Source organism: Tursiops truncatus, chromosome 1 (genome assembly GCF_011762595.2).
Source record: "Tursiops truncatus isolate mTurTru1 chromosome 1, mTurTru1.mat.Y, whole genome shotgun sequence".
Lineage (NCBI taxonomy): Eukaryota > Metazoa > Chordata > Mammalia > Artiodactyla > Delphinidae > Tursiops > Tursiops truncatus.
In genome coordinates this window covers 177,048,363-177,069,568 of record NC_047034.1, presented here as the reverse complement: position 1 = coordinate 177,069,568, position 21,206 = coordinate 177,048,363, and the positions used below count along the sequence as shown (strand labels likewise).

The following is a 21,206-nucleotide window of genomic DNA, read 5'->3' as shown; positions in this document are numbered from 1 at the left end:
AAAAAAACCAAATGGGTTGTTAATTTCTAGAAATGAAAAGATAGTAATGAAATTAACAACCCAACAAATGGGTTTAATAGCATGTTAGACACAGTTCAAGAAAGAATTAGTAAACTGGAAGACAGAGCTGACAAAATTATGTAAAATGCAGCACAAAGAGAAAAAGAGATGGAAATATGAAAAAGAAGTAAAGAGATATAGAGAACATACTAGAAAGGTCCAACAAATGTCTGGTTGAAATTTAGAGGGAGAAGAGAGGTAGCATAGAGAAGAGGGACAATTTGAGAAATATTGGCTGACAATTTTCCAGAGAATTGAAAGACACCATGTCATATATGAAGGAAGCCCAACGAGTCAATGAAAACAAAAAGAAGCCCACACTAAACCATCACAGTGAAACCACAAAATATCAAAGACAAAGAGAAGATTTAAAAATCAACCAGAGAGAAAAGACAGATTTTCATGAAAAAAATACTATAGACCAAGAGTAGATTCAACACAGCAACAATGAAAGTCAGAAAGCAGTGGAACCATATTTTCAAAGAACTGAGGGAAATGAATAGCTAACCTAGAGTTGTACAGGCAGCAAAAATATCTCTCAGGAATATAGACAAGGGACTTCCCTGCTGGTGCAGTGGATAAGACTCTGCACTCCCAATGCAGGGGGCCCAGGTTTGATCCCTGGTCAGGGAACTAGATCCCACATGCATGCTGTAACTGAGAGTTCACGTGCTGCAACTAAGGAGCCAGCAAGCCACAACTAAGGAGACTGCAAGCCATAACTAAGGAGTTGGTGAGCCGCAACTAAGGAGCCCATGTGCTGAAACTAAGGAGCCAGTGAACTGCAACTAAGGAGCCCACCTGCTGCAACTAAGGAGCGCACATGCTGCAACTAAGGAGCCTGTGAGCTGCAACCAAGGATCCTGCGAGGTGCAACTAAGGAGCCCTCTTGCTGTGACTAAGGAGCACACATGCTGCAACTAAGGAGCCAGTGAGCCACAACTAAGGAGACTGTGAGCTGCAACTAAGTAGCCGGTGAGCTGCAACTAAGAAGCTGGCGAGGGCTTCCCTGGTGGCGCAGTGGTTGAGAGTCCGCCTGCCGATGCAGGGGACACGGGTTTGTGCCCTGGTCCGGGAAGATCCCACATGCTGCAGAGCGGCTGGGCCCGTGAGCCATGGTCACTGAGCCTGTGTGTCCAGAGCCTGTGCTCCGCAATGGGAGAAGCCACAACAGTGAGAGGCCTGCGTACCGAAAAAAAAAAAGAAGCTGGCGAGCCACAAGTAAGGAGCCCACATGCTGCAACTAAGGAGCCTGCCTGCTGCAACTAAGGATTGCATGTGCTGCAACTAAGGAGCTGGCAAGCCACAACTAAGGAGTGAGTGAGCCACAACTAAGGAGCCTGCCTGCCGCAACTAAGACCCGGAGCAACAAAATAAATAAATAAATAAATGTTAACCAAAAAAGAATGTAGACAAAATACAGACATTTTCAGAAAAAACAAAAATTGAGCTTGCTGCTTGGTATGTCTCTGTTTACTTCTTCCTCTCCTTTCTACTATTGACTAAACACTCATAGAAAAAGATTAAAAGAGATTGTTGGAGAAATGAATGGGTGGATTAATGGCCTGGCACACAGCACGCAGAACCACTTCTGGAATTGAGATCTTCTCACAACCGCTTTATCAGGGTTATATAAATCCAAGCTCTAGTTCAGTTGCTAGCTAAATTTAAAAACTCACCCAGTGCCTCTCCTCTCCTTAATTCCCTTCACGTTTCCTGCAGGTTTGGAAGCTGGAGAATTCCCTACTGAATCACCAGAACAAGACCATCCACAATGATTACCGTGGGACCCAGACCCTGAACAACAGAGTGGTAGAAGCCAACTTTATGTCTCAACTTAATCAGTGTGAGTGAGATCAACTCTTGTTTGTTCTTTGCAAGTTGCAATTATAATTTCCTGTTTTCCTGCTTCTCTGGGTGGACCCATCTCTTCTGGCAATAGTAAGGGAAGGAAAAGGGACTTCCCTGGTTGTCCAGTGGTTAAGACTCCATGCTCCCAATGCAGGGGGCATGGGTTCGATCCCTGGTCGGGGAACAAAGATCTCTCATGCCACACGGCATGGCCTAAAAAAAAAAAATAGTAAAGGAAGGAGAGTTATCTAAACAACAGGAGGCTCAGGGCTGTACAGGACTTTGGCAAAGGGGGTGACTCATTTTCCCAGTCCAGACAGTGGTACCAGTGAGTAAAACAGAGGGGACGATGAGTATGAGAAGCTACATGATTTATAACCCACCTAGTCTTGGCCAGAGACAGTAGGAGAAGCAAGATATCAAGCAACATCCAGATACTCCCATAAGAGTTTTGGCTCAAGTTAATCTTATCAAATCCAACTCAGATATTTCACACTTCTATCTTGGTCTCTATTACAAACCCATCCACAGCTCCTCCTATAAATTCCCTCAAGGTGGGGTTAACTAGACCACAATTGTCTACTCCCTTTTCTTGGAGATCAAGCTGCAGACACCAGGGTGCTGGAGGTAGGCATGAGGACCTCCAAAGTTCTGAACTTTTCCTATTCACTCTTCTTTTTATAGGCTCTGAGCTCCAGTTTTATCCAAACAATATTGACAGTAACCTTGAGTACTCGAGAAGGTTTACTGAACAGAAGAAAGCAAAGAGAAAAAGACAAGGGTAATGACCTTGAAGAGTGAGCCCTGCCTTGTCTCCAAGAAGCCCTGTATGTCTGGATCACACCATTCCCACTGAGGCACCTGTTTAATTTATGATTAAAACAGGAGAAACCACCATCCATGAAAGGAAGTGAGATGGCTTAAATATATGAGAAGGGACTTGAGTTAGACAACGTCAATGGGAATTGACTGGAATAGAAATCTAAAGGAGATGGAGACCTAACTATCCTCCTCTCGAATCACGCACATTGATGTGCCTAAATTACAAATCAGCCCAAACATCCCTATAGCATTTAGATGAAATAAAGTAACTTTGGAAATTTGTTACTTAGTTTTCTCTTTTCTATGCCTTTGTACCACTTCAAATATCCCTTCTTTGCTCTATCCTGAGAGACCCAGGTGATGGGGTAGAAATCAAGGTGGGAGGGATTTCCAGGACGAAGATTAAGAAAAAGGAAAGAGACCTGGGAATTCCCTGGCGGTCCGGCGGTTAGGACTTGGTGCTTTCCTCTTACGTTAGGAACGTGTGGGTGGAGACGTTTGGAGCAGTGATCGTGCCCAGTGAGTCAGAGAGAGACAGAAGAGGGAGGAGGCGGGCTCCCGGGAGAGGAGGTGGGGGTGGGGGCTGGGGGGAGGGGTAAGGGCTTCCCTGAGGTCGTGTCCTTGTTGGTCCGATGGTGTCTGCTGTCACTAGTCACATGGGATAATAAAATTACCTGTCTTTTAGGGCTGTGGTTTTGAGTAAGTAAGACAAGCCTGGGGAGCAGCCCGCAGAGTGGCCGCTAACCTTTACCGGCCAGTTACCATCCTCTTCACGGAGGACCTTCCTCGTCCTTCTTCAGCTTCCTGCTCATCTCCGACTGAGCTCACCCTCATTCTTCTGAATCCCTTTATCTGCTCTCATTACTATCTTTGTTCTTCCATGTCGTTATTCATCGTATCCAAAGCACTTTCATATCTGACTTCACATCCTGCCCGCCAGGAAGCAGGGGGGCAGCGCTGACCCTCCCTGGTTAGCTAGCTGCCTGCCACGTGCACCATGCTCCAGGTTCCCGTACAAGTTTCAGGAATTTTGTGTCTTCTCCATTGAAGAGGAAGGGTAGCGGGGGGGTGGGTGGGGTCTTGGTCTGGTGCTAGGAGAGAGGGGGTCCCATCCTCCATAGGGCCCTGGTGTTCTAATCCTGTACCACACCGGGAGCGTGGTACGGGGGTGGGAGGAACTCTGAACCTCCATCCTGACCCTCTCTCCCCACTTGCCTGTGAGGCTGTAGTTCAGCATCTGAAGCTCAGGACTACACATTTTAAACATTTTTTACAGTTTTGGATAAAGGTTGAAAAAAAGGGAAAAAGGAACCAAACTTAATTACAATGGTTACCTAAGCAGGGGGTTGGTGGGCACGGGACAGGGTGTAGGGTGGGCTGGGAAATGGACTTTTCTGGAGGCACCCTGTTTGGTAGTTTTAACCTTGGAATCTTAGTTTTAAATAGTTATAAAATTAAATTAAATTTAAAGGATTTTTAAAATCCCTAAAACTTCAGTTAACTTACAATGTAAAAACACAGTAAAATGATTGAACAATCATACACTGAGTTGGTAGCACAAACACAGAGAGAAGAGTTTTTCCTTAAACACAGTATTTTTACTATCATACCTAGCGAGGTTTAATCCTAAGGACAAGAAGAACGGATGTGTGTGTGTGTGTGTAATTACTATAATATGTTACTATATATACATAAATAATTGTGTTTATGTCAGATTAGCATGATTTTCAGCATAGGAACATAGAGATCCAAATATAAAATTTAAAAAGCTAAGTAAAAAGAAGAACCTGCTGTATAAAAAAATAAAACAAAATTGAAAAATTCAAAAAAAAAAAAAAGCTAAGTAAAAGCCCTGTATTTGTAGATTTGAATTGGAAATATCAGTATAATTTATAAAATATTTTTCTCTTTCTAAAAGCACATATTGGGACTTCCCTGGTGGTCCAGTGGTTGAGACTCCATGCTTCCAGTGCAGGGGGTGGGCGTTCCATCCCTGATCAGGGAACTAGGATCCCGCACACTGTGCTGCGTGGCCAAAAAAAAAGCAGGTATTTCCTCGCTTTGTGCACTCAGGTGTAGAAGCAACAGTAACCCCATAGCAATGAACACCCTTATATCCAGACAGTGGTCTCTCAATGTTATTTCCCACTAATAGGAACCAGGGCTCCTTGGAGAAGTGGCTGATTCCAGATCTGGGGCGAGGATACACAAGATGAACCTGGGTTATCTTTTTAGGCCAGCAAACAAGAAATCTACCTAAGTCTACTGGGGTCATGCCCAGAAGACACAGGGACCGTCTTTTTTTTTTTCTTAGTTTTTGAATTTTATTTATTTTTTTATACAGAAGATTCTCACTAGTCATCAAGTTTATACACATGAGTGTATACATGTCAATCCCAATCACCCAATTCAGCACACCACCATCCCCACCCCACTGTGGCTTTCCTCCCTTGGTGTCCATACATTTGTTCTCTACAACTGTGTCTCAACTTCTGCCCTGCAAACCGGTTCATCTGTACCATTTTTCTAGGTTCCACATACATGGGTTAATATATGATATTTGTTTTTCTCTTTCTGACTTACTTCACTCTGTATGACAGTCTCTAGATCCATCCATGTCTCGGCAAATGACTCAATTTCGTTCCTTTTTATGGCTGAGTAATATTCCATTGTATATATGCACCACATCTTCTTTATCCATTCATCTGTCAATGGGCATTTAGGTTGCATGACCTGGCTATTGTAAATAGTGCTGCAATGAACATTGGGGTGCATGTGTCTTTTTGAATTATGGTTTTCTCTGGGTATATGCCCAGTAGTGGGATTGCTGGATCATACGGTAATTCTATTTTTAGTTTTTTAAGGAACCTTCATACTGTTCTCCATTGTATCAATTTACATTCCTACCAACAGTGCAAGAGGGTACCCTTTTCTCCACATCCTCTCTAGGATTTGTTGTTTGTAGATTTTCTGATGATGCCCATTCTAACTGGTGTGAGGTGATACCGCATTGTAATTTTGATTTGCATTTCTCTAATAATTAGTGATGTTGAGCAGCTTTTCATGTGCTCCTTGGCCATCTGTATGTCTTCTTTGGAGAAATGTCTATTTAGGTCTTCTGCCCATTTTTGGATTGGGTTGTTTGTTTCTTTAATATTGAGCTGCATGAGCTGTTTATATATATTGGAGATTAATCCTTTGCCCGTTGATTCGTTTGCAAAGATTTTCTCCCATTCTGAGGGTTGTCTTGTTTATGGTTTCCTTTGCTGTGCAAAAGCTTTTAAGTTTCATTAGGTCTCATTTGTTTATTTTTATTTTCATTACTCTAGGAGGTGGATCAAAAAAGATCTTGCTGTGATTTATGTCAAAGAGTGTTCTTCCTATGTTTTCCTCTAAGAGTTTTATAGTGTCTGGTCTTATATTTAGGTCTTGAATCCATTTTGAGTTTATTTTTGTGTATGGTGTTAGGGAGTGTTCTAATTTCATTCTTTTAAATGTAGCTGTCCAGTTTTCCCAGCACCACTTATTGAAGAGACTGTCTTTTCTCCATTGTATATCCTTGCCTCCTTTGTCATAGATTAGTTGACCATAGGTGCGTGGGTTTATCTCTGGGCTTCTATCTTGTTCCATTGATCTATGATTCTGTTTTTGTGCCAGTACCATATTGTCTTGATTACTGTAGCTTTGTAGTATAGTCTGAAGTCAGGGAGTCTGATTCCTCCAGCTCCATTTTTTTCTCTCAAGACTACTTTGGCTATCTGGGGTCTTTTGTGTCTCCATACAAATTTTAAGATTTTTTGTTCTAGTTCCATAAAAAATGCCATTGGTAATTTGTAGGGATTGCATTGAATCTATAGATTGCTTTGGGTATTATAGTCATTTTCACATTATTGATTCTTCCAATCCAAGAACATGGTATATCTCGCCATCTGTTGGTATCATCTTTAATTTCTTTCATCAGTGTCTTATAGTTTTCTGCACACAGGTCTTTTTTCTCCCTAGGTAGGTTTATTCCTAGGTATTTTATTCTTTTTGTTGCAATGGTAAATGGGAGTGTTTCCTTAATTTCTCTTTCAGATTTTTCATCATCAGTGTATAGGAATGCAAGAGATTTCTGTGCATTAATTTTGTATCCTGCAACTTTACCAAATTCATTGATTAGCTCTAGTAGTTTTCTGGTGGCATCTTTAGGAATCTCTATGTATAGTATCATGTCATCTGCAAACAGTGACAGTTGTACTTCTTCTTTTCTGATTTGGATTCCTTTTATTTCTTTTTCTTCTCTGATTGCTGTGGCTAAAACTTCCAAAACTATGTTGAATAATAGTGGTGAGAGTGGACATCCTTGTCTTTTTCCTGATCTTAGAGGAAATGCTTTCAGTTTTTCACCATTGAAAATGATGTTTGCTGTGGGTTTGTCATATATGGCCTTTATTAGGTTGAGGTAGGTTCCCTCTATGCCCACTTTCTGGAGAGTTTTTATCATAAATGAGTGTTGAATTTTGTCAAAAGCTTTCTCTGCATCTACTGAGATGATCATATGGTTTTTATTCTTCAATTTGTTAATATGGTGTATCACATTGATTGATTTGCATATATTGAACAGGGATCGTCTTGAAGCGGCTCCTGAGACAACTTAAGCATCAAAAAGAATAATATCAGAAAAAGAAGAATAGCTGCAATGGATTGAAACGCAGCAAATATATAGAAAGACATGAACTCATAATGGTGCTAAAAAAAAGGAAGGAAAACTCATTGGCCAGGACTTCCCTGATGGCACAGTGGTTAAGAACGGTTAAGAATCTGCCTGCCAATGCAGGGGACACGGGTTCGATCTCTGGTCTGGGAAGATCCCACATGCTGTGGAACAACTAAGCCCGTGCACCACAACTACTGAGCCTGCGCTCTAGAGCCCACGTGCTGCAATTACTGAAGCCCACGCGCCTAGAGCCTGTGCTCTCCAACAAGAGAAGCCACCGCAATGAGAAGCCCGTGCACCGCAACAAAGAGTAGCTCCTGCTCGCCACAACTAGAGAAAGCCCACGTGCAGCAATGAAGACCCAACACAGCCAAAAATAAATTAAAATAATAATAATAATAATAAAAAAATAAAACTCATTGGCCAAATTTGGAGGTTGCCAGGGAAACCACTTATTATTCTGTAAATCGGCAAATAGAGGGGGAGACTCAAGCATTTGTCCTGCTTTTCCTGTCCAAATTGTATTTCAAAGTACAGTAGCCTCATAGTTGGTTGTTTTTGTTTCCTATGGCTGCTATAGCAAATGACCACAAACTGCATGGCTTAAAAGAACAGAAATGTATTGTTTCATAGTTCTGGAAGCTATAAATCTGAAATCAAGGTGTGGACAGGGCCACGCTCCCCGCAAAGCCTCCAGGAGAGAATCCTTCCTGCCTCTTCCAGCTCCTGGTGGCTTCAGGTGTCCCTTGGCTTGTGGCTGCATCCCTCCAGCCTCTGCCTCCGTCTTCACCTCACCTCCTCCTCGTCTCTGTGTCTGTGTCCCTCTGTCTTTCTCTTATTACACTTGTCACTGGATTTAGGGTCCATCTCAATAATCCAGGACAATCTCATCTCAAAACCCTTCACTTCATTATATCCGTGAAGATCCTTTTTTCCAATAAGTTCACGTCTACAGTTTCTAGATGGACGTATCTTTTTGGGGGCCGCCATCCAACCCACTGCACGCGGTGAAAGGAAGCTCTTCCTGGAGCAGTTCCAGCTATTAAGTTCAGAAAGAATCATCTTGCAACTGAATGAACAAATGGGCCCAAGAGCTGATCATCACTGGTCCCTCACACCTGCAGATGGAAGGTTGACAGGGTCTTCATACTATGGATTTAAGGACACTTAGCAGGGTTAACGCCACTTGACGTGGAACAAGCTGACATTCTGGACGTCTTGGAGTACCCAGCACTGCCCATGAGGACCAGTGGCAAAGAGAATTTTTTTTTTGAACCTGGATGTAATTAAGGCTTTAACTATAACAGGCAGTTTTCAGGAAATTCAGAGGATAGAAGAACGTGTATTCACCAAGAAGATATAAGCTCCGTGACAATGAACTCCAAGGACCTCAGAGGAGTATCTGGCGCATAAAGGTGCTCAATGAAAAGGTGCTGAATGAATGAATCCAGACTGTATAAACGAATCCTAAAAACCAATAAAAAAAAAAGGTCCAGCAACCCCAGAGCAAATCAGAAAAGGGGATGAACTGACAATTTACAGAGAGAGAAGATGGGAAGGATCCATAAATACGTGAAGAGTCTCAGTCTCACTAGTAATTAAGGTAATAAAAATGAAAAGCTTAATGCGATACCATTTCACACCCCAGATTGGGATCTGACGATACCACATGCTGCTGAGGTTGTGGAGCAAACTTCCTCCTGCTGGTGGGGGTGTGAGCTGCTCCAACAGCTCTGAAAGCACTTGGACGATACTTGCAAAATGTGCCTATCCTATGACCCAGAAACCCCACTCCTAGGGGTTTACGTTAGAGAAACCTGCGTATATGCATGAGAAACAAAAGTGTTCGCAGCAGCAGTACTTGTAATTGAAAAATAGGGGAAATATTTTGAACAGGATCACGTAAAATAACATACTGGGCAGCAGTAAAGAATGAATGAACCAGAACTACACCTACCAACATGGTAGAAAGTCACAAGCAACAAAATAAGTAGCAGGAAAAATATAGTGTTGTATTATTTATAAAAGCTGAACAATAACAAGGGAATTATATACCTACATAATTTTAAGGTGTATTTAAAAATACACGGTAAAGGTGATTCATAAGAAAAACTCCAAATTCAGAATGTTACTGAATGCACAGTGAGGCCAAACAAACCGAAATGTCAGAGTTTGGAGCAGAGAAAGATTTGTTGCAGGGCCATGCAAGGAGAATGGGGGGCTCGTGCCCCCAAGACCCTGAACTCCCCAAAGGGTTTCAGCAAAGCATTTTAAAAGGCAAGGTGAGGGAGGGGCATTGTTGGTCGTTGCAGACTTCTTGGTGTTGGAATCCTTTGTTCTTGCAGCTGTCCACGTGGGTCAGGTCATGATGTTCCTGTAAACCTCCAACAAGAAAAATGTTATTCTCTGTTCTGTAACTTTTTATCTGTGTATGAATGGAAAAGTGTTATACCCTTAAAGGTCAGAGCCTTGGGAATAGGCTATCCTATATACTTCAGGCTATAGGCAACATTCTTAACCGGAAGCAAAAGTACTAGAATACAAAGGTTAAAGTAAAAGAAACAGATTTAATATGGAGTCAGATTTGTTCTTCCCTATTACAAGAGTAGTGGTTGCATCCAGCATGGGGAGGGAGGGGTGGGAAGAAAGAGCCCTCAGTTGTGTCTGTAATGACATTGCTTAAAATGGGTGGTGGATACATGGCTGGTCATTACTCTTCGTTAATTACTATTTATTCCTTTTAAAATATGGAATCACTTTCCTACTCAAAACCCTCTAATGGTTTCCCATTACACTTTGAATAAATTCCAAAGCCCTAATTTTGGTCTACATAATTTGGCTCTTGGCTACTTCCTGGACATCTTCTGTCACCACTTTCCCTTTTGCTCACTGAGCTCTGGCCATACCAGACATACCAAATACGGTCCAGCCTCAGGGCCTTTGCATATGCTATTCTCCCTGCATTGAATGCAGGGCATAGGCTCTTACTCTTTCTTGCTATGCTTCTCTACTCACATCTCCACAAAAGCCACCAGACCAGCTTTTGTTTTAACCTAGAGATTGACAATGAGCTTGAGATGACCCTGGCTCTCTTATGAAGCACTGCAGTGGGCTGCTTCTTCACCCTCCTGAACTATGATACCAGGGTTGGGCCCATTGCTGTGTGGTCATTTAGGGCAGGCGCATCTGTGGATGGGGGAAGAGGTTGTAAAATGACTCTGGACAAGATGTGTCATGTAGAAGGGGGGGGCACTGTCATTGCGGGTAGAATCGTGGTGGTCTCCAGGGTCCTCTCCAATGAATCCCTGGGCTGGATGAGCCACGTGCTCTCTGCAGCCTCCCTGGGCCACCAGCGGATTGAGACATTGCTCTGGGGAGACACACAACTCCAAGTACAAGGTGTGAGGCTGGTGGAGGCTTTGGGATGAGCTAGGCAGGAGTCAGACTCAGCATTGACCCAGCTTCTAGGGACATTTTAATTACATAAAATTAAAACCCACTCACATTTATGTTGTGCTTCAAAAGTTACCCAAAGTTCCCACAGACCTTATTGAAAGGCTGAAAATGAAAGTTTCTAATCATCAATTGCTATTTTTATAACTTTTATAGAAACTATAAATACTACTGTTTAATCGTATTATTACTTACTGTTAATTTATGATGCTAACTTTTCACTATTACAAACGACACAGAGTAGGAATTTGGATGAATTTAGTTTAAAAACTAAAAAAAAACCAACTAAGATAACAAAATTCCCCCAAACACCAAACACCCAAGGAAAAAAAACACCCAAGGAAAAAAATAAAATGGCTTTAGGTGGTATTAATCTGGGGCTAATGTTATTTCTCTAGATTGTCACTGTGAACACTTTTTAAACTAAATTGCTGTCAACTTTGTTTTCCAAAAGTTTTCTCCTGGGAGCCGCTGAGGATGGAGAACACATCCTCTCCCGGTGAAAGCAGAAAGAATCTGCTTTTTAAACAGCCTTAAAAACAGCTGCTGGTTGTCAGTGGGAAGAAAGTCACCTGGCCGACTGCCCCCGTCAAGGGCAAGGCTGGGTCCCCCGGGAGCAGAAGCTGGGAAGACCACCCCCCTTAGCGGGCCCTGGGATTTCAGAATTCCCAAACTGGTTTCTGTGAGTTCGTGGTTCTCGAGAAAAGTTTTGAGAAACAAAATATCCCTTAGAAACGGCCCCTTAGCTGTTCCATGGTGTTCTCAGCTGATGTTCCTCTCTCACCAGTGCCAGAAATTTCCCCAAAGGCCTTCTGTGTTAGTGCCATTTTGTGAAAAACTAACTAAAGCAAAGGTGTTTGCGGAGGACGGATTAGAAGGCTGAGCGGACGGGCTGCGTTTGCAGGGAAGCTGCTGCCCTCCAGTGGCCACTCTGAGGATGGCGAGGTCCGTGCCCAGGAGACCTTGGCTATCCCGTCCACCCCTCCCGTCTTTCTTATTGGTAAACTGGGATACACAGGACCCCTAAAGGTCTCCTGTAAGTTACAGGCATGTCAGGGACAAACAACACAATGCATGTTCCTGGACTACCATCCTTTCTCACACAATAAGACGTGGGATTGCTCTGGGCTATGGTCCCTCTTGCCCCTATGTCCTGCTTTTAGAATTTCAAAGCACCGTCACCCTGGATGATAGAAACCCAACCGTTCCCATCTAACTTCTTGTCACCTGGGGGGCCACCTCCCCTGCCCCCGCTGAATGGACAAGGCTGGCCACTCAGATGCCCCCTCTCAGGCCTGAGTTAGCGACTTGAGGCCCAGCTCACATGAGGCCGTACTGAGGGGCCCAGGACTGGCACCTGGTAACCCCACACCTCACATAAGTGGATGTTGGAGGAGCAGACACCCTGCCCTCCCAGGGACAGCTGTGTCCAGAGAGAAGGAGGCAGGTGCTGGAGAGCAGCAGAGAAGGACCTCCAGGCCTCAGAGAGGGGGGTCAGCGTGGCTGAGGTGGGGGGTGATGATGACCTGCTGGTGACCACTGGTATGGGCCGTACTTCCTGCCCTTGGAAATCCCGCCCCCCGCACCCCCGCCCCAGGTCTTGACTGAGCAAGCATGATTGCATTTTTGTTCTCCACAAACACACAATCCCCAACTAAGACACAACACGTCTTATTTTGTTGGAGCCTCTGAAGCAACCAGGGATGCTGGAGGTCCTGGTTTATCTCCAGTTGAAGAAACTGGGACAAGATAGCGTGCTCTGACACACAGCATCTTAGTAGGGAAGCGCGAACTCGAAGTCCTGGGTTGCAACCACTTTCTTGTTGACCCGTTCGACTGTTGGAACTGACTTAGGGAACAAATCAGGAAGAGGCATGGTGTTCATTTTCGGGGTTGCAGCTCAGAAGCCTCAGCTCCACCAAGGAATACCCCTAGGCTGAGTTTTAGGGTGTCAGGACCCCAGCATCTCCCAGAAACATGGTAAATGTCCCGTTGGCTCCTGCTCCAGAGTTCCCCACCCCACTGCTAATAGCATAACAGGCTCCTGGGGGTGGAAGCTGAGAGAGAGAGAGGCCCCCCACTGCTCCGGGGTGGGCTGCTCAAGCACTGGCCCCTCTTTCGGGGGGACGCGGGAGAAACCTGCTGATCACATCTTTCTTAGAGGAGACACACGTGGGCAAACAGAGCCATCATTAGGCCCTGGATCAAAAATACCAGATGGGACCACTAGCCTTTGTCAAGGATGAAAGAACCCACCATCCATGGAAGGGTCCCTTGAGGCAGTGCCCCCTCCTCACGTACAACAAGGAGGGCGTCATATGTGCTTCTCACTCTGTCACCGCCTCTCCACCTGGTGAGCTCCACTTCACCCTTCAGGATGCAGTATTCGTACCCACGAGATAGGGCACCCATATCACGCACGTTTAAGAGCAAGGAACAGAGGTGAGGGGGTTAAGCCATTTGCTCCAGGTGCCTCGGGTACCAGATGGCAGAGCAAGATCTAGAGCCAGGCCTCCTGTTCCTTAGGTTAGTTTTTTTCTACTCATTTCCCACTTGAGGAGAACCACAGGGCTTCTGTCAGAAGTTTATACCATCAGAGATTAAAAATCCTTTATCGTCAACATGCTTCTCTTTGAATCCCCAAATGTGCTATCGAGCACTTGAAAGGTGGCTGGTGCAAATTGAGATGTCCTGGGATTTCACTGACTGAGCATAAAAAATGTCAAAATATCTCAGTAATAATTATTTTTATGTTGGTTACATGTTGAAATAATGTTTTAGATATGTTGGATTAAACCTAGAATATCATTAAGACTGAAAAAAAAAAACCCACAAGCTTCTCTTTGAAAATGAAAACACTACGGGGAGTTCAAAGATTAGGCTGTTACCAGTTATTTAAATCTTAGTGTGAATTAAATGGCATAGCTCAAGCCCAGTAAATATTTGCAAGGTGAAGGACTGTGATACTTTTCCTTTGGGTTTAGAATGGTGTTTTGTTTTGTTTTGTTTTGTTTTGCGGTTCGCAGGCCTCTCACTGCTGTGGCCTCTCTCGTTGCAGAGCACAGGCTCCGGACGCGCAGGCTCAGCGGCCATGGCTCACGGGCCCAGCCGCTCCACGGCATGTGGGATCTTCCTGGACCGGGCACGAACCCGCGTCCCCTGCATCGGCAGGCGGACTCCCAACCACTGCGCCACCAGGAAGCCCCAGAATGGTGTTTTCTTCTTTTTTTCTTTTAAAGAGGTTCATAGAATGCATTTTCTAAAAATTAATTAATTAATTTACTTATGGCTGTGTTGGGTCTCCGTTTCTGTGCGAGGGCTTTCTCTAGTTGTGGCAAGCGGGGGCCGCTCTTCATCGCGGTGCGCGGGCCTCTCACTACCGCGGCCTCTCTTGTTGCGGAGCACGGGCTCCAGACGCGCAGGCTCAGTAATTGTGGCTCACGAGCCCAGTTGCTCCGCGGCATGTGGGATCCTCCCAGACCAGGGCTCGAACCCGTGTCCCCTGCATTGACAGGCGGACTCTCAACCACTGCGCCACCAGGGAAGCCCCAGAATGGTGGTTTTGATGAGGATGAAGAGGTGGGAGTAATTTGGAGTGTCACAGGCTGCTGGAGGGCTAGGATTGACTGCGTGAGGGCCTGAGGTGGTTGGCTTGAGGGTTCATGGATACAGTGATGAAAGAGGGTCTGGAAGGTGAGAAGGCGCTGGAAACTATTTTCTCTGTGGTGACCCGTGGTCTGTCGTCCAAGCCAAGGGTTTAAAGGGCTTCAGAACTGAGCCAAAGGAACCTCCACCTGAGCCTGGTGGGCCGTGAGGCCACCGTACTGAGCCTCATCTCCTTACTGGGCTCTGGATCTGAATCTAGGAACCTCTGGGGCCACAGAAGAAGGTTTGCTAGGGCATCAGTGGGGCTGTTCCTGGAAGGATGGTGGTGGTAGGGGAGGTACAAAGTGAAATGGATATGAGGACACAGCCAAGGTCAGACAGCTCAGGGGCCAAGCTCTGTGGGCAGAGGCAGGACTGTCTGTGGCTGAGGGGGCATGGCCTGGGACCTCTGAGAGCCCTGAGTGCATGGATAAACCTGTGGATCCCACCCTCCATCACAGGAAGAAGGAACCACACCTGGGATTTTGAGCACCTATATGGGCCTCAGGGGGTCTGTGGGCATTGTTAGTAAAATAAAATTAGGATGCAAGTCTTCCAAATGTGTATATAAAAATAAGCAAAGTTAATCAATATAGCAAAAGAATGGAAATTGGAAAAAGAAAATAGCAAGAACATATAAGAAGCAAAACATAAAATAAGATGCCAAAGAGCAAAACGTTGATTATAACAAATATAAATGGATTAAACTCTGATATTCAAGGGCAAAGACTCTCAGATTAGATCAAAGAACAAAAAAATCTAGAGCATGTCTAAAACATAAGACACAGAGAGGCTAAAAATACAGGGGTGAGTGCTTACATACCAGGCAAATGCAAACAGAAAGCAAGTCTTGGTTGCTTGAATGTAGAATTCAAGATTAAAAAGTATGAAATATAAGTTGAAAGAGTAGCTATAGCGTATATTTGAGATGTGGTGGTGTGATCAAGTTGGTGTTTCAACAGCACTGGCTGAGGGTGCCAGGAATACCCATTCCTGACCCAGAGCCCCCTTCCTTAGAGGTCTCTGTGAGGAGCAGCTAATTCTCTTCTTCCTCCCCAACACTCAGTCCACGCGCTTTGGGTGGGGTGGTCAGTCACGTGCTCCATCCTTGTTGGCCACAAGGGTTGTTTTCAGGGATACAGGGTTCCAAGTGGCCCAATCAAAGCCAATCCCAGAATTTGGGGGAACTCAACCACAACATGCACAAAACTAAACTCAGGGTTTTCCTCCACAAAACCCAGTATCCTTCTTGTGACCCCAAACTCTAAATGGTAGCACAATGCACCCAATGAACGATGTAAAACAAAACCAAAACAAAACAGCAAACCTTTTAAACATCTCCCTCTTCCTCACCCACCATCCAATCCACTCCTAAGTCCCATTGATTTTATCTCCTAAATACCTCTTAACTCTCTCCGGTTACCTCTATTTTCCATTGACCCCTTTCAAGTCCATCATCCCTTCCCTGGGCTACTAAAGCAGCCTCCTCATTAGTCTCCTTATTTCCACACTTGGTTGCTCAATTCCAATCCAGCTGCTGTCAAAACAACCTTTCTAAAGTGGAATGCTGACAGGGTCCAAGGGTGAGACTTGAGTGAGGGCCTTGTGTTAGGTTAGGATCATCGGGAAGGCTTGTTAAAACACAGATTCCTGGGCTCCACTCCAGAGTTTCTGATTCAGGGGGTCTGGGGGTGGGGGCTAGAATCCGTATGTGTAACAGGCTCCCAGGTCATGCTGACGTAGCACTTGAGAATTGCTAGTGTCGCTTACCTAGTTTACCAGAAGTCTGCACTGGGGTGTGGGTCTGAATCTCCAGTGACCTGTGAAGAATTTCTCTGACTTGCTTTGTTCCTTAAGAAGCTATTTCATTCAGGACTTTTGTTTTCAGAGACAGAAAACCCAAATCAAGCAGGTTTCAGGAACAAAGGAAATCTATTGGTTCACTGAACTGAAAAATTCAGGTGAAGCACAAAAAAATTCAGGCTCGGTGGGATTCCAGCTCACACCATGTCGTCAGAACTAAGTTCATCCTCCCTCAGCCCTGCCCTCCTCCCTCTGGCCTTGTTCTCACGAAAGTGGTCCCTCAAAGTGGGCGCCAGAAGCTCCAGGATTCTGTCCTCTGGGCTCGGCAACCAAGATGGAGAAGTTCCCAAGATGGAGAACTGGAACAGGGACCCCTATCTAAAGTGGGACCCTGGGGAGAATACCTTCAGCAAAAGGGAGAGCAGGACACAAGTCCACCCAATAAAGGGAGACAGCATCCAGGTCTCAGATCTAGGCGGAGGGTGAGAAGGTGGGCCTTGAGCAAATATTCATAAACACCAGCTGGCCCTTCCCTGGCTTCAGGGTTCAAATTCATATTATCTGTTTGTTAAAAGGACTCAAAAATAAAAACAATAGAAAAGCACATACACCCAGCTAAACCAAAAAAAAAAAAACCAACTAGAAACTTCAATGGCCCCTCCTGGTGCCTGACAGGAGCACACACAGAAATGTTTTGGGGACAATTGCAGATATTTGAACATGGCAGAAATATTAAATGATATGAAGGGCTTACTGATATTTGAAAAATTTTTATGTGAAATAAAAGTATTTAATAAAAATATGACTTTATTTTTAAAAGATCCATAATGAGGTATTTAGGGATGAAATTCATGATGTCTGTAATTTACTTTAAAATATATCCACAAAGAAGGAGGAGAGGAAATATGGCAAATTTGTAAGTGTTTTTTTTTAAAAAGTCATTACTGGGACGTATCTAGGAGTTTGAGGAGACTGGAGCCTTTCGAGACCTGAGAATGAGGACTAAGGGATTGTGACAGGCAGAGCGGGGAATAAGCACTGGAGTCTGGGACTCTCTTACTTGCTCACATTCTGTGCCCTCACAGGGAAGCAAAGACTCTAATTGCCAAGTCAGGAGAATCAGCAGGAGCCCTGAACCCTGTCCACTCCTGTTTCCAACCTTGGCCAATGGTGTTGACCCGTCCCTCTCAGAAACCAAAGCACACAGATCCTCCCCCAGCTGGTGACCTAAGCACAGGGCCAGGGCACAAGCACCCACCAGTCTGTGCACGTACAGACTGCCAGCAAGAAAAGTCTTTCAGCTCAAAGGCCTGGACCACTCTGAAGCTCCCATCAGGATGACGGGAATGATGGTGAAAATGTTCTTGATCAGCGGGGCTCCCCTTCTGGAGCAAGGGCATGACCTAGGGTCAGACTCTGGGGACAGAAGGTGGTTGAGACGGGGGTATCTCTCTTTTTTATAAATATATATTATTTATTTATTTATGTAATGGCCGCACAGGGTCTTAGTTGCAGCATGCAGACTCTTAGTTGCGGCGTGCACGCGGGATCTAGCTCCCCGACCAGGGATCGAACCTGGGCCCCCTGCATTGTAAGTGTGGAGTCTTACCCACTGGACCACCAGGGAAGTCCCAGAGATGGTGGTATCTAACTTTGACATAAAAACGCAACAAACTGAATGACAAGGGGGAATGTAATGGGTGAGCATCCTTACGGAGATGCCGGGAAGGTGTCTATGACAGGACAATGGATGGGACAAACACAAAAGTGAGGACCATGGGGCCCACCTGCAATGAGGAAGGTTTGGGATCAATGTAGGAGGAGTGTTTTATGGCATAAAGCTGCTGACACCAGTTGCTAACATGAATACGCACGCACTTCATGCCGGCCGCTCTGCAAAGTGCTTTCAACATTGGCTTAGTTCGGGTTCCCCAGAAGCAGAGCCTGAGTCAAGGGCAAGGAGTTCATTTGGAAAGTGGAAGAAAACACGGCAAGGGAGTGGAGAAATGATCCTGGAAAGAGCAAGGAGCCCATGAAGGGTGTGTTCTGGGGCCAGCTACCAACAGGCATCTGTTGCTTTAATCCCAGAAGGGACATGAGGAAACATGTAGAACACACTCAGATGGACCTGGCGGGGGCTGTGGAAACCGGAGCATCTACACACAACCTCCATCAGCCAGCGGTGCAGGGCACCCACCACCCAGCTCTTCGGACTCACCTGGGCTCAGAAAAGTGCCTTCAGGTGAAGAGAAGGAAGGCAGACATGGACATAGAGTGTTAGCCAGAGCACGCGGAGGGTGTCTGCCCTCCACACGTTGACACATACAATCCTCTCGACAATCCTACAAGGCAGGTGCGAATACTATTATTATCCCCATTTTTCTGATGGGAAAATGAGACAGAGAAGTTAAGTAACTCACCCGAGTGCAGAGCCCGGAAGTCTGTCTCCAGAGTCCATGCTGGAATGGGCTGTCTTTAGAGGTAGTGAACTGCCTGTCAATGGAGGCATTCAAGAAGAGGTCCGATAACAACTGCAGGGATGTTGAACGAGGGATTCCTACTGGGGACAGGGACTAAGAGACAGCTAAGGCCCCTTTCAGTGTTGAAATCCAAGATCTTATCAAGAGGCAGGGGGAGTACCTGAAAATCTGGTCCAGACAGACAACCTAGGAGGCTCTGATGCCAGAAGATGGGGGTGGGTGGGTGGGGGCCTAGAAGAAATCTCTGCTGAGTGGGTTTTCTAGTGGCCACCGGGCTCCACATCTTGAGGAGAACCCTGGGGAACTGCTGGAGCCCAAACCTTGCTAGCCGTGCAACAGCTCTTCCTGATGACCAGGAGCGTGTTCGCCTCAGGCAAACTCCGATCCCACTAGCACAAGGATGGATCCTCCCCACACCTCCTGGGCTCAGGGTCCTCATCTGCAAAATGATGGAGGTGATGGGACCCATCTCTGGTTCCTCTACCACCGAAGTTCTGTGATTCTGGATTCAGACAAGGAAGTGAAGGCCAAGCTGCTAGAACAGTCCAGGCACTCTTGGTGTAGCTGAGAACAGCACAGTGTGAGTCACAAAAAAGCCTGGATTATGGCATAATTGCAAAATAGTGAATGTTTCCTTCATTCAAGTATACAGCGAATGGCAAATTAATTGTTAACCAAGTATCTATGAGAAGAGGTCCTATGAGTCCTGCTTTATACAGAATTAATTTTCAATTGCCAATATTTTCTTTGTTTTTTTGTTTGTTTTTGTTTGTTTGTTTGGCTGAGGCTTGCCATTTGTGGGATCTTAGTTCCCTGACCAGGGATTGAACCCCGGCTCTCGGCAATGAGAGCTCGGGGTCCTAACCACTGGACCACCAGGGAGTTCCCCAGGATTTTCTTTTATGCATGAGAACTGGTATGGTTCTTTAAGAGCTAGTTTTCTTTAGAGGACTTGCCACTCCTCCCTACAAACTGCCAGCCATGGCACATCAAGTCCAAGTGCAACTGCGAATTCCCAAGAGTGAGATCTGGCCATACGGGATTCCGTGCGGCCTCGCCCTGAGAACTTGGCTCACTCCCTTCCTTCCCAGGAACCTTGATCTGGACATCCCTCCTTATCTGCAGAACCACCTCTTGGCAGCAACTGGGCTTACGTGTAAAGATTAGTGAGTCTGTATAAACCAAGCAAAGTACAAGAACTATTCTTCATTCTCAAACAAGACACAAGTCAAGGGCACATGGACTGACTCGGTCTGAACCCCAAAGCTCAGAACAACACGGATGAGGCTGCACAGGGAGAGGCTGCAGCTGTTACAACTTGGAGCCATGGGTCACCTGACCTCGAATTAAACCCAGTCAACAAGCATTTATTGAACACCTGCTAGAAGTGCTGAGTATGGTCAAGACTTTGCTCTCAAAGGCTGATCCATCTCCACGGGGTGGACAACAGAGGGGCTGCTGTTCCCATGCAGCTGACAAGGGGAAGAAATCCCAAGGAATTCAAGGACTTGCTTTAGGGTCAGGATGTCTATGGCAAAGTGGACTTTAGACCTCCTGATTTTCAAGGTCGCACAACTCCCCACCACGTGCACAATCTCCAAGAGACAGCATGGTTTACTAATGTGAATTTTGAAAATGTTTTTATTAGCCATTTTATTTCTTATTTAAAATGCACAATCTGATGTTTTGACATCTGTACACATCCATGATATTATCCCCACAGGGAAGATAGTGAACATTTCCATCATTCCAAAATTACTCCCAAGCAACCACTGATCTGTTTTCTGTCGCTATAGATTAGTTTGCATTTCCTACAATTTTACATAAGTGAAATAATATAGTATATACTTTTTTGTCTGGCTTCTTTCATTCAGCAGAATTACTTTGAGATCCATGCATACTGTAGCATGTGTCAACAGTCATATCTTTTTATTGCTGCATAGTATTCGACTGTATGGATATACCACAGTTGTTTATCCATTCACCTAGGGATGCACTTTGATACTGTGTCCAGTTTGGGGCCATTACAAATAAACCTGCTATGCACATTTGTGTACAAGCCTTTGTATGGACATACGGACATAGGCTTTAATTTCTTTGGGTAAATACCTAGGAGGGAATGCTGGATCGTATGGTAGATGTATGTTTAACTTTGGAAGAGACTGGCAAACTGTCTTTGAAAGTAGCTGTACCATTTGCATTCCTAACAGCCGTGTACCACCAAGAGTTTCTCCACATCCCTGTCAATACTTGATGTAGTTGGTCTTTTTAATTTTAGGCATTCTAAGAGGTAGGTAGAGGTATCTCATTGTGGTTTTAATTTGCATTTCCCTAATTACTAATAATTTAAGTATCTTTTCATGTGCTCACTTACCATCACATGCCTTCTTTGG

At 45.0% G+C, this 21,206-nt stretch overlaps 1 protein-coding gene and 1 non-coding gene across 4 annotated transcripts in view; one reads left to right on the top strand and one right to left on the bottom strand.

Annotated features, from left to right (window-relative positions):
- CA6 (carbonic anhydrase 6) overlaps window positions 1-7,879 on the top strand; it is a 30,379-nt gene extending 22,500 nt beyond the window's left edge. For 2 of the 3 annotated variants that reach the window (XM_033843750.2, XM_033843743.2), the window contains exons 8-9: window positions 1,783-1,906; window positions 2,596-3,018. In XM_033843750.2, the coding sequence (XP_033699641.1) occupies window positions 1,783-1,906; window positions 2,596-2,696 (225 nt within the window). In that variant the 3' untranslated portion in view covers window positions 2,697-3,018. Of the gene's footprint in view, window positions 1-1,782; window positions 1,907-2,595; window positions 3,019-7,339 lie in introns of those variants that run through there. The other variant, XM_033843747.2, reaches the window with a different exon arrangement.
- Window positions 7,880-17,887: 10,008 nt separating this feature from the next.
- On the bottom strand, window positions 17,888-17,960 carry TRNAV-UAC (transfer RNA valine (anticodon UAC)). Its single transcript has one exon. It is a non-coding gene; the product is annotated as a tRNA-Val (tRNA).
- Window positions 17,961-21,206: the final 3,246 nt, after the last annotated feature.